Genomic DNA, 14,085 nt, shown 5'->3' with positions numbered 1-14,085 from the left:
GACACCAACCCTGGTGCCCACCCTGCACTGCAGTAACCCTTGGCACAGAGTGAACGTAGGAAACAGAGCAGGGGAGAGGAAGGTAAGAGCAATTAATCCTAACATTGAGAAGAAATGCAAAGACAGTAGTAAAGGTGTTACAGGAAGACTTGTGTTAAACACCTGCAGCCGTAAAGGATTCCTCTCTAACTCCCATAAAAGACAAAAGCCTAGTTTGAACTCCAAGTGAAACAGTCTTTGGAAGCCAGAGGAATCCCTGGGGTGGGGGTAGGAGCTGAAATCCCGCAAGGGTTACAGACCTCCTCAGATTCTCCCAGAGCCTGGCCAAACCTCAGATCAGGGAAGGGTCTCACACTTGAGAAGTCTGTTTTCTTCAACCTGCGCCAAGCTCTCCCCCCAAAAAAAAACCAAGAAAAAATAAACAAACAGAAGACCTAGAACTAAAGACCACTGAGGAACTTGCATTGAGACAAAGACACATTTAACATATAGTCTGTCACCGCTACCTGTTAAAAAAAGTAAATGGTATTGTCTATGCAGAGCCATTGTGCTCGCCACATGGTGAGCCTCTAGCTCAGTGTGAAGAGAGGCACAGGCGTGGGCTTTATGAAACACCTGAGCAGCCAGAACTTCATTCTTGCCGGTAAATCATAAGCACTCATTAAAAGCAGCTGATGTACATCAGCTTACTCAAAGAAGCAAAAGCAGGTTTGTCTAGCAGAAAACATACATGGATAAACAATGCATTTAAATGTCAGCTTAAAAAAAAATAAATCAAATTATATTAACTGAAACCGAAGATGAAGTTTTCTTTTTTTCTATTCTAACCATATTTAGCCATTGCAGTTTCAGAGAGATGTTTCTGTACTACTCTCGCTCATAAATAATGACACTCAAAGAAAGTATTTTTTCCCCTTTATTGTATCCAACTCGGTTGCATTCATTACATTTCATTATATCTACATCATTTAATTTAGGTCAACATGTCAAAGTAACCTAGAATCATGTTTGCCTCAAGTCAGCCGAAGTTACTCTCAAAGATGAAAAGCAAACAAGCCAATTTCAGACTCAACAACACAATTGCCTTGTACTTCCTCCACACAACACGAATCCACACATGGAGAACCACACTCAGCATTAAGACAATCACTACAAAGTTGACAGCTTGCTAAATAAACACAATACCAACCACACAACAGCCAGAGTGTGAAGAAAATCTTGTAAAAAGCTAAGTGCTAATTAAAAATGAATCAATTGCTAACTTAAAATGTAATTGGGTGTAATTTTTTCTTCCATTCTTTGGGAATTTTGATTTGAGGCTGCAGAGATAAGACATGGTTCCACAGAGGCAGCAGCAGACCCCTGTTGTGCCAAAGCATCCAGCTCCATTTCTCTGTAATTACCTGGGATCCTAATGGTGGTAGCTATAGTCCACGCTGCTGAGCTGGCCGCACAGGACAAACCCCATCTCAGAAACATCTCCAGATTTCCTCATGCGACATGTTTTTCTACAAGCCCAAAGCCCGTCTACATTCTGTCATCTGCTGACGTTCCAAACCACGCAGTATTCGGGTTCCAGCTGCTAGCAGCTTTACAGCACCCAAGCAAGGGGGCTTTTTGTGGATGCTAACCCCCGAGCGCAAGCTGGGGAGGTGAGGCTGGGCAGCCCCGTCCCCAGTGCTCCACGGGAACTCCCTCCCTATGTTTGTAAGGCACCGTGCAAGACATAAAAACGAAAAGCCAGCGTGTATGTATCATCGGAAAAAAATGGTACCAGAGATAAGAAGCAGCCTACTAAAATCTGTTTAACCTACGTGTTTAGGTTTTAATTACATACCAATGACAGAGGGGGAAAAAAAATAGACTATTGTACTGTGAGACCAATCTAAAAAACAAGGAAGAGGAGAAAGGTAAAAACAAGCAAGCCTCCTGAATTTCTCCTGTAAGAGAAAGGCTCTGGAAGGCTTCACTGACACACTTGAGCATTTAGCACTAACGCAGCTTGCTGCCCTCTTGTCACAGTGCAATTTGGAGCCTGTTTGTGTTCTGCTCTGAAAGGGACAAACCGAGGAGAAGCACACAGAGAGCAGGCAGCTCTTGGTTTTCTTACATTTTAGAGGAGAGGGGAAAATTGCCCAGGTCAGCAATGAGAGCAGGGGGCAGACTGCAGAGCAGCTGTAAGAGTCAGGCAAACGATTTGGCTAAGCGTGGCAGGGCAGCCCACGGCAGGAATGAACTTGGAGACCGCTGTTCTGAGGCTCACTGTATGTTCACTGCGAGGTCTTGGGCAGTTATCTTTTTGTTTTGTTCTCCTTATCAGCAAAACCAGAATAAAGTCAGCATAACATAAGAAAATGCAGTCGGTATAAAGCAGACAAAAAAAATCATCCAGCTTCAGAGAAATACTGTTGATTTTTGCAAAACGCAGGCAATCCTCAACTGGCAAGTGTTACACATACTGTTGGTAAGTCTTTGTTATTTGTGTAATAATCACACCCGTGTCACTACTTCATAGCCTTTTGACCTTGTGCTAGCAAAGTTACAAACATGTTTTGACTTCTGGAAGTGACATATGCACTGCAAAACTGCCTGCTAAAAGCCACAACACTAAACCTCCTCTCTGCCCAACCATCCTCCAAACCCAATACAAGGCTTAATTTTCCAGATTCTCCCTCTCTTTCCTACTGCTGTTCATATTCCCTTCTCCAGACCCCTTATTTAACCTTGTAAGCAGGGGGAAAAAGTTAATGCGGCTTCTATAAACTGAGATCATTTTGAGTTACTCAAGCTGACTCACTTCCCATCAATTCAAAACAAAGCATTATTCGAGTGACAGATTCAAGACAACAGCAAAAACTACATTTAAACCGAAGTGCTCTGGTCTCACTACCTGCGAAATGACTGCCTGTGTATTTCATATTAAGGGTTTATTTGCATGAGTTATTCACCAACCTGATGAATCTTTCTTGCAGATCTCTTCATTTCTTTCCTCCGTTTCATTGTCTTCTTCAGCCTCTCTTTCCCCACAAAGTCTTTTCTCTTTTCCCCCATTTTCTCCAGTGCTTGTGAACTCTTTCTAGACCATTTTCTTCCTTTTTCTCCTCCACCCTTCTCTGTGGCTTTCTTCCCTTATCTCTCTTTCTTCATTTGTGCGTCAGTTTGATGCCCGGTACAAGCATCAAATGAAGTTCCTAGAATTACTCAGGAGAAGAAATTGGCCCCTTTGTCTGCTTGCAGAGGAGGGAGCCTAGCAGCTGGAGAATGTGCAAACAGTACATTCTTGTCTGTGCCCTTTGCTTGGTTTGCTCTTACATCTGGGCTCCAGCAGCCAGCTGAAAATGATCAGATCCTTGTCAGGTCCACACCACTGCAGGTGTCCTTGGGATACCCCAACCGAAGAACAGCTATGAAATTAGTCATCAGACACGAAAACTTAAAAAAAAAAAAAAAAAAAAAAAAAAAAAAGCTGATTAAGGAAATTACTTATAATGTTGGGTTTTGTCTTTGAAGATGTAGAGGATATTAAAGATAAATTTTGGAATGCAGACTCATGAACAAGTTTCACAGGTAAAATACAAATATAAAAAAGTTGTTTAAAACTTCATTATAGTTGCTAACATCCTAAACATACCTGACAAGTTGTCTGGCCTGAAGAGACCATGACAACTCAAACACAAAGACTTCAAAAGCAGAATCTTCACAGACCTAGACTACAGATAACATTCCCTTCTGCCTGTGCAATGAATAAACTCTCTCCTCAACCACAAAAATGGGGATGAGGCTTTCACTCTGTGCATGTTTTTAGGATTATTTCACCAGGCTCTCACCTCAGCTTTAACCAAAGAAAAAAAGGAAAAAAAGAACAAGCTAATACATTAAGAAGTCTACAGAGAAATAGACAAATATCTAGTAGATGGCGTGTGAAGCCCAGGCATGTACACGTATGTATAAGCACATACAGCCTATTTATTTCTAACAACATGGTACATTCACTGTCTGTATAAATGCCTTACTTTAGTTCACACTGGACAAACAGTAGACATCAGAATATCCTCAGAAGAAAGGAGCCTTTCACAGCCCAGTTTTCAAAGTACTTCTGTCCTTAGAATAGCTCAGCTAACACTGTACCTTCTAAACAAACGAAGTTTTCACTGTGGAGACTATTTCATTCATTAGCCTGATTTCGAACATGGAAGTCTAACCCGAGCGCGGCTGCGTGATGAGAAAAGGCCATACAGCCGGGCCCAACGGGGTGAGAATGGTCAAAGCTCCGTTGTTATTATCACCCTGGGTACCAAGGCAATGGGTGTTCTCTGCGCGACTGTAAGCAATGCAGATTACTCTTCCTTTGAGACTACGCCACACCACTGAAATCACCATAAAACAAAACAGATAAAGTCACAAACACTTCATTACCTACCTTCAGAACTAAAAATTAGCTCTAAAACTAAAAATACACAATAAAAAAGGAGCCTTTATTACTTGTGAAGAACATATGACATAAAACGCACATTGGAAATAACTGGAACCCGTTCTTTCAAGGAGGAATTGCACTGCCCTCAGGTAAGATAAAGACCCTTCACCCCTCAAAAAAAAAAAAAAAGAGAAAAAAAAGGGAAGCCCATATAATCCAGATTCCACTCAAGAAAGACAGCCAGTGTAGGGTCATTGGACACCACAACTTTCTACACTTGGCTGCAGCACGACGGAAAGAAACCTCTGCCAAAAAAAAGACACATGGAGCAGCAGCCCAATTCCAGCCTGCTATTAACTTGGTAAACTACAGAAGAGAGATGAGGAGCAAGACCCCCCACAGGCCTTTTATGAAAGCAGTGTCACAATACTTTATGTAAAGGATGAGTGCTGCAGCCAGCAGTACTTAGCCAAATTAATTGTGACCTGGAAATAACGATATAATGCAAAGTTTCATAATAACTAAGTGGCTAGCAATCAGATTTCTAGAAGCACTGAGTGGCCCATCCCTATCCTAAAAACTTGCAGAGAAACCTTGCTGCAGTTGCAGACAAACGAAACAACAGACATTAATTTCCCTTTCTTGTGCACAGCTAGTCAGCTTCCTAGGCAGCGAGTGTTCACAGTGCAAATTTCTAACAAGCCTTTTCTGTTAGAACATAGAAAGAATTTTGTGACAGTTTCAAAATACACTAGATTATTTACCTTCTTTTAGATGACACTGATCAATTTCACTGATTAGTTTTTGTAAATTGCCCTCTCTAAAAGAAAGAATTAGTTAACAGGAAATAACTGGGCAATTATTGAAGCCACCTGAAGTACTGCCACACACCATTAACACCTGACGGTAGCACCCCCTTGCATTTGCTGAAGACTTCTGTAATTAATGTAGAATGTCTTACCTGCGTTGAAATACTGCAGCTCCTACACTGCCAATAAGATATATAATTATAGATGTAAAATATACATAAATTAAAAGTATAAAAAGTATATATTTCCCACTCAATCTCTGTTTCCACTTTATATCTTTCATAGCACTAAAAAGTTACTTATATATCCCCATTCCCTTGATTACTCTGACACTTTTTTTGGTCTACAAACAGGATTTTGAGCTGAATACTTGCAACATCTTGCAACATTTTTTCTACATTAAGCAAATAAATATGAACAAAATGAAAGGAAAGCATATAGCAGAAGAAGTGATGTATTTGAGGGCAGCAAGGAGCTGACAGACACAACTCACTACTCCACTGTTCTCTGGGAGGTAACACCAACAGGCATTTGCTCCCTGGGCCCCCAACAAATTGCTAAGACATGAAGGACCCCTTCTGCAGGTGCTGTTACAAATTGGGCTGACAGAGGCCCAGCTGAAACTTCATATAGGACAGACACAAAAGCAGTACCAGAATGCTCAGTTCATTCACCTTTCCACTTTCCCTACTTTGCAGCAGCCAGTTATTTACAGACCCTTGACTGCCACAGCAGCAACTTGCAGGACACTCCAACACAAGATTTACAATGCCAGGTTTGGCACAACTGGAGCACAACATGCTGAAACATGCAGAACAAGATGCAAGGGGTGCCAACACACCCCATGGAACGCACCAGGTTTTTCTCTTCTACAGGGACACTTGCTTCTGGTACAGAAAAAACCACCACACCACCACCAACAAAAAAACACCAGTGCAAGTTTAGCCAGAACACTGAAGTCCTGTGGTGCTTTTCTACAAGAGCAATGCAACATCCTTATGCCTGCAGCACTGGCACGGCACCAGGACAGGATCATCCCCATGAATGATGACCGGAGAGACCCATGGGGACGACGGCACTGCCCAGCTCTGAGCCTCGTAGCTCTGCAGGGCAGCTCCAGGCCTGGCACTGCAGCAAGGGGCCTTCTGCCCGCTGGCTAAGGCATGACGGCTAATTCGTCTCGTTCTGCCTTCCTGTAGCTAGAGGAGATTTCATCTGGAGGATAGGAGCGTTGTACCCCAGCAGGAGTTCTCAGCATGAGGAACTCTACGGAAATTTGGCTTTCACGAGCAACACTACTGGCAATCCCAAAAAGTATAGTAAAAAGATGGTAACTTCATTAAGTTTCTCAGAGACATACATATTCAACACAGCAAGCAACCGAGGCTTCAGAACCGTTGTGCCTGCTGGTGAATAAAACGCAACATCTGGAAGTCCCTCGGTGCCCCCGCTGAGCAGCATAACTGAAACCAGAGTTCGGCCTGGCGTCTTCAAATCTGAACCTCAGTATCTTTAAAAGACCATCTCTGCAGATCTGCCTGCATTTGCCTTCGAAACCAAACCAAAAGCCCTGATGAAATCCAGCAGCAGTACATTTCATCATGGGGCAGGAAGTCAGACTCACAGAAGTGACAGATACTTCTCACTGCCCTGCAACTGAAGGCTGGATGTTTTAAAGAGAGATTGAACAAAATACAACTCAAATGCATGAGTAGTAATTAAATGTTATATTCTTCAGTTATCAGTTTAAGATCTGTTAGCAACAACTGAAAAACAATTAAACAAAACCCCAATTCCCTCCTCAAGGGATCCAGACCATCAAATTCAGATGTGCTTTGTCAATCTCCTTCTCTGTTTTTCTCGTATTCTTACAGCAGAGACACAGCAGAGCAAGAAGTTCTTCCAACAGAACTTCATTTCTAATACTTTGAATTGCAATTAGACGACGCCATAGTTTAGCCGGTGTACGGACTTCAATATACTCTCATAGGGGACAACAACCCAGCACAGCGCCTGGGCAGAGCCCAAACCAACCCTGATGGTTCGTAGAACATTTCCACCAAGCCTTTATCAGCGCCGTGTAACCTGTCTGACAGTGAGCCAAACGCTAATCCCTGGGTGCCCAGCCAGCAGGACTGAGCAAACCTGCCAGCCCTCCGGTTGCACAGACACCTCGGGATTTTGACAAGAGCTAATGGCATGCTGAACTTTGGTGGGAAGCCAGGAAAGACAAGTAAGCCTCTACCAAGCTTTCACAAGTCAGAAGCTTGGAAATACCTCATGAAGACCTTCAAAGTTGACTGCAAAGGCACTGCAAATCTAGCGAGGTACACAACACAACTCGCGTTTGGTGTACGGACAGCTAGAAGCAAGAAGCGATGCGGCCCCAAGCGGAGCCCCGTCGCGGCACGGCTGCCCGTTCGTAGGGGACGAGGCCACTGCGGATCCGCGGGGGAAGCCCCCCAGTGCACGGCACACAGCTGCACAGCTAGTGCCCGTGTTGTGCGGGGGGAGGCAGAAAGCACGGCTGTGGGGCAAACTTTGAGGAGCGGTGACGTTTCGCTTACAACTTTCCCTCTTTCTAGTCTACTTAATGAGCTGTCTCGCCTGAAGAATTAGTAAAGGAAAACATTTGAGCTACGTGAATCACAGACGTCGTGACACGCTTATTCGTCTAAGAAGGAGTCGTTTGGCTCTCCTAACTCGCAGCTTTAAAAAACCCGAAGGGACCGCGGCAGAAGACCGGCGAACGAACGCCTAACGACCGGCCAGCGCTTCAGGGAGGTTCAGGGAGGCAGACGGCGCTCCCTCTCCGCGCACCCCAGCCATGCACCGCCGGTGCCGAGCTCCCACCTGGGGGCACAGCAGCCGTACCGGACCCTCCCTTCCCCCCTCGCCCTCCGGCGCTCACCCGCTGCTGGAGGCGGCCGCTGGCGGCGGTGGCCGCGCTGTGCCGCAGCTCCGCCGCCTGCCCCGGCCGCAGCAGGCTCCGCGTGAAGCGCCTCGTCCTCTCGCCGGCCATGGGCACCGGGAGCCAGGCGGGCAGGCACCCCTCGCTCCGGCCGCTCGTCAGGAAGCGGAACTGGGCTTCTTTTCCCCGCCGTCGCCCGAGCCCGCTCCTCCCCGGGCCATGCGCAGCGCGGCGGCCCCGCGCCCGGAGCCCTGAGGGGCGGCCGCGGCTCGTCCCGCCCGCTGAGGCGCTGAGGCGCGGGGCTGCTCCCGTCGCCTCCCTCACGGCGCTCCGCGCTGACCCGGCCGCCCTGTGGGGCCCCGCGGCCGCCCCGTGGGCTCAGCCCGCCGCCCGGGTACCACAGAGGGAGGGTCAGCCCGGTGCCACCCGCTGCGAAGCTCCAGGAGCGGAGCCCAGCTCTTGGGGTGGGGAGGAATCGCCTCCTGTCAGCCCCCGGTCTCAGTGAGGGAGGGAGGTGTTTGGGCAGCAGCGATGGGTGCCAGGGCGCTGGGCATCGTCCAGTCCTTCCTTCCCCTGGCATGGCACCCCGCTCCCTTCACTGACACACGCTTATGGGTAGGCATGTTAGCCCACAGAGAGATTGTAGCCTGTGTTGGCAGGGAATGCTGCTTGATGCCTTAACGTGCAGCTGTAGTGTGAAGAATAGGGGGTATTTAGAGTTTCTGTGTGTTTCCTCACACAAGGGTACTTAAACTCTGCTTCTAATGCAGAACTTCCATCATCTAGCTGCACTGGTAGGTGTGGGACAGGAGGCACTCTAGAGTGACTACACAGTTGAGCATACAGTGATCTACCTAAGACAGAACTGAAGTAAAACCTGGATGGCTTCAGCTGTAAACCTTGAAAAGGCCACAATGCTACCTAAGTGTGAGGGAAATGTGGAGACTGAAAGGTGCTGTGGCACAAAAGGCAGCAAGGCTGGTTAACTTGACTGCTGGCCCAGAGGAGAGCATGGTCTCTGTTCTGGGGTAGGTGGCTTTAAGTCACTGCAGGCACCACGTCTTGCAGAAGCATATACCCATGAAGGATCCAGCCCTATGTCATGGGACTCCTCCTGGTTTGGCTTTGACTTAAATTCCACCCCCCGTTGTTACAACAGTGAGTTTTGAAACAACTCCCATAATTTACTTACCCCCTCTTCAAAAAGGTAAACAATAACTGCAGTCGCTTTCTTTCCACTCTCTGTACCTGTGGCCAAATCACTGATGAGTGACCAAGAGGAACGTGCCGGTGCGCTGCCAGCTCCCTGCAGCCTCCGCACAGCTCCCAGTTCTGCCTGCAAGTGTCCTAAAGCTACTGAGCACAGCAAGAACAGCACAGCCAAGAGTTCAAGTATTCCTCTGCCAGGTAAACCTTTCCCAGCCAGGTGAATTATCTGAAGTGTACAGTTAAGTGCCCCAGAAGTGGTCTGTAACCGTTAAAGATACTTGTCTAGATATTCCTGCCATTCAGCAGGTGTTACCTTGGATTATTTTGGAGATGATACTTGCTTGAAGCTAAAGCTCAGTAAGAAAGTAGCACTGGACTGGGATTTTTTTTCTTGCTCTGTTGAGAAACATTTCACACACAGAGTGACTGAAAGATGGAGACTCCACTCACTTTGCAAGCAATCCAGATAAGACTCGTTCTAGGAAACTTGCGAAGAGGAGGAAAAAAAGAAAGAGTAGCTTTAATGACTCTAAGGAAGCATTCTGCCTCAATACAAAGATGCAATTTGTGATACATTTGACTGCAACTTGTTGCAGACAGGTAAGCAAATACACATTGCATCTATGAGTGCATTCAAAGTGCATTCATTCAGTAAGCCCATGCAAATTCTGGAAAAATGATTTTGACAAAATAAGAACCACAGTACAGGTCAGAAACCTGCAGCCATCCCTGGCTTTGGGCAGAGTACTGTTGTTCCTACTCCAATGTGGTCAGCTCTGTGGTCAGGCAATAACAGCCCGTGTTCCACATTACTTCTCTCCACAACCATACACAGGCAAGCTCGGGGTTGCGTGAATCTGCAGACACTTGTCAGTGAGCAGTTAGCTGCTTAAACTTATTAGTAGACTCCAAGGAATAAAAGAGCTGGCTCTTTCTGCACTACAAACATTTTCCAGCCTGTGGGAAAGCAAGAAATATCCGCAAATACTGAAATAATGAGCAAACAGGCAGTTGGATTAAACACGATATATAATTTTGATTATCATCCTCTTAAATAAACATTTTGTAATAGACTGGACAAGTAGCTTTGTCAAAGATGAGCTGAGTCTGCCTTTCAAACTGTCATGCATAGCACAAAGACTAAGTGCCCAGGATTTTACATGCGTTTGATTACTTACCAAATAATTTATTATGCAAAATGAATTACTCTGGTTTGTCTCAGAGTTCCTCTGCAAATCCGAAGTTATTTACATTTCTGATTTCGGTTGGTTGTTACACAGGGTCACTGTACTTTGTAAGAGTTTTTCTGTTTGATTTTGAGCATCCTGTGATGTGGTTCTAGCATGGACATAGAAGACTTAGACCACATGAGCAGAAGAGCAGGCTGTGGTTCTAGTTGCTTAAAAATGAACGTGCATAGTGTCATGAAAATGAGGCAACTACCAAAAACGTATGAACTTAATCTACTTAAAACAAACCACAACAGTATATATAGCACATCCTGTTAATTCTCCACCCTCAAAAACCTGTCAGCTCAGTAAGCATGTACTTCGCATTAGTTAAGTAGCAGCAATGGCAGAGTTGTAGCTTTGGATATTCAGCAAGTCCTGTGCTGGAGATGTGGAGTTATAGAAATAAGACATTCTTAAAATATGAGTTTGAAGTCTGTTTCTACAACCACTTATGACTGATCCTAAGAGTTGAATGATCATAATTGTACCATTGATGAAGAACAATTTTAGCATTACACATAATGGCCAGCCATAAGTTTTTGGACTGAGTTCCACACTTAAAACCAGCTTTGGATCTTGAACACTTTCTCAAAGATCAGGAACGTTTGGAACAATTTTGTTTCAAACCCATTACTAATACCAAACAAAATCTTCAATGAGCAGTTGCATTAAGTATCAAGACTGTGTAGGTTTTGTCTCTGTTTAGCTAAACCCCGAACACAGTTTTCATTTACAGCTGTGTGTTAGCTAAGATGGAACAATAGTTTCACCCTCTCACAAACAGAACAAAATCACCTCCCCCAGTATTCATGTCCCACGGGCACATAGCAAAACAAAATACACAAAAGTAAAATTTACTGCAAAACTTACAGCAAGTAAAACTTACTGTAGGACTGCATCTTTCTCAGGTTTGGTAATCTAACAATTCTAGTACTGTTTTTTGAAGCACATTACAGGAATTTGCCCTTTTATATGTCTGTACTTGCAAGTTTCCCCAATATATTGTCTTAGTTTTCTAATGCAGAGATCTAGCTTCATTATCTGGGGATTTCAGATCATGCCAAAAGGTTACATGGGAGTGTCCATGTTAAAACATTTTTAACTAAGTTTCCTTTGTCCCTGAAATGGCCAATAATTGGATTAGCCAAAAAGTTGTTAGCTTTCTTGTATTTCACAGATGTCAATGCATCATCTAGATGCCAATATTCATCTATTTCACAGACGCCAACCCAATTTTTTTGTTGTTGTTGCTGACATAACACCTTCCTTCAGCCCCTGCCTCTTCGGTCACTCTTTACAACCTTACTTCTGCATCACTATCAGCACACACCAACTGCAAAGTGAAACTGACTGCTGTGGTTTTTTATTATCTGAGCTGCAAAAAAGTAATCATACTATATAATCTGCTTTGAATTTCTCCTGGGCTTACAATATCTTCCTGTGTGCAATGAAGTAAATTCTTCTGTTCAGATGGCATCCTGTAGCCATTAATACATTAATTCTAAGAAGTCCCTAACTGCTGATGCAGCTGTTTGCAAGACATGGAAGTTAGCAATCTCCATCACTACTGATAGTACAAGAAAGTTAATACATTTAATGCAATTTTCAACTCAAGTGCCTTTTAAATTGGTCCAGCAATTCAGAAACTTTTAAGACCTCACTGTTCACTTCCCCCCCTAGTTATAAACACGCCATCTAACTTCTTACAAATGACAGCACTGCAGCAAAACCCAAACACCAGGCAAACATACATCCTTTTTGTAAAGACTTATTACTAGAAATAACACTGCCTGTAGAATACACGTTGTGCACTGGTTTTAGAGGCTCACAAAGGTCAGAACATTTCCCTTTGATTATGGAATACTAGATCTGTCCTAATATTCAGTTACTGCTGTGTCAAAACTACTGTACTTCTGGAGCGTTAAATATAAGAGGTTGAGGAGAAAAGAATATTGCAGGAAAAAAAATCTGCTATATCGAAAGGACACCATAGTAGTTAAGTACACAATTTCGATGAGAACAAAGACACCTACATGTTTAATGATGTCTGTGATAAGGACATGCAATCAGATCAGTGGCCTGCCTGAAAAATGAGTACGTCATGCGGATCTGACTTCATCCATACTTCTGAACTCTAGAGATATAAACCCCCTAATTTTATACAAGAAGAAATATTAATGCGTCCAAACCAGTTGCTCTGGGCTAAGTTGGCTTTGCATTGTGAATGGAATGAGGCATAAATTGTGCACTAAAGTCAGGAAAAAAACCCTTCCTCTCTCTCCATTAGATGAAGACCAGGAATTCCCCTGGAAGTGAAAAGGAATTATTCCGTTGAGGATCTCATATTCTTGCCATAATACAGCAAGCAAAATCACTTTCTGCTTGAAGCCACGGGTTTAACATGACAACTGACCTAAGTCTGTCTATAAGTGCCTTAAGAAACAGGTGGAACTGCTATTTTAAAAGATAAAACTTACTACTATAGGAGAACAAACAAGGAAAGCAAAAAATAAAAATAAAAATAAAAATAAATCCACAATTACACCTGGTGTAAGAGATGTAAAATGTGAGGTTGCCTTCCAGTTAATGACAATTTTGCCAATCTATAGAAGAGAGGCCACCTGTATGCCTCCCAACCTCTCCCTGTTGAAGTTGTGATGTTAGAGCTGCGTCTGTTGAGAATGTAATATTTATTGACAGTCTTTACACAGCAGCATTTGCACAGTCTTAAATTTGTATAATGTTAAATGTGAAGGAAAGACTACCTAGTGGTTAGGGCAATAGTCTGGACACCTAGGCTGATTTCTATCCTCCTGCAGAATTCATCTTATTCTCTTAGACTTTCCTCTGAAAGATGGGAAAAGCAGCCCTTTGCTACCTCACCACGGATGTAGTTTAAAGGTGTGCAAATGCTTAGTTCACACGATCTAAGTGAGTAACATGGCTAGATATAGCAATAACTAAATGTTTTTAGGAGCAAAAGCAATTGAGTACTAAGTTACTGTTTATTATTTTAAATTGCTATCAATCGCATTCAGATCTGGTGTTTCACTAAAAATGTTCATCTTACATACTGCATCCTATTTTCTGGTTGACTGTTTAATTCCCACGTAACCATTCTCCCCACTGAAAAGGTTTCAATACTTGACAGCTCAATATGGTATTATGAGTCCAAGATCAGTATTGCTTATGAGACATTCAGACACTCCATTTAATACAGCACTCTAAATATCTACCTTTCCACTTCAGCTGTGTAGAAGTAAAACCCTTGAGTTTGCAATGGCTGTATTAGCAGCCTCTTTGGGGAAGATTCACAAACATATTTACAAGCCTTTAAGATGAGTAGCATTACTCCGAGAAGCGTTACTCAGCGATTCACAGATGAAGCAGGCTTTACCTTTTAAAACAGGAATTCTACCTCTTCGACATAGCACCTGACAAGGGCAGATTATTATAACTATATGTGCAGTCTTAAAAACAGGCAGAAAAGTTAAACATAGAATAACAGAA

General features: G+C 43.8%; 1 protein-coding gene across 10 annotated transcripts in view; it reads right to left on the bottom strand.

Annotated features, from left to right (window-relative positions):
* Positions 1 to 8,458, bottom strand: part of DOCK10 (dedicator of cytokinesis 10) — a 155,403-nt gene extending 146,945 nt beyond the window's left edge. For 3 of the 10 annotated variants that reach the window (XM_040566605.1, XM_040566607.1, XM_040566618.1), the window contains exon 1: positions 8,135 to 8,458. In XM_040566605.1, the coding sequence (XP_040422539.1) occupies positions 8,135 to 8,245 (111 nt within the window). In that variant the 5' untranslated portion in view covers positions 8,246 to 8,458. Of the gene's footprint in view, positions 1 to 2,952; positions 3,388 to 8,134 lie in introns of those variants that run through there. The other 7 variants (XM_040566606.1, XM_040566623.1, XM_040566612.1 and 4 more) reach the window with 5 other exon arrangements.
* Between the last annotated feature and the right edge of the window lie 5,627 nt (positions 8,459 to 14,085).

This window comes from Cygnus olor, chromosome 9 (genome assembly GCF_009769625.2).
Source record: "Cygnus olor isolate bCygOlo1 chromosome 9, bCygOlo1.pri.v2, whole genome shotgun sequence".
In the NCBI taxonomy this organism is placed as follows: Eukaryota; Metazoa; Chordata; class Aves; order Anseriformes; family Anatidae; genus Cygnus; species Cygnus olor.
The sequence above is the reverse complement of the archived record's forward strand: the minus strand, read 5'-3'. Positions and strand labels throughout refer to the sequence as shown.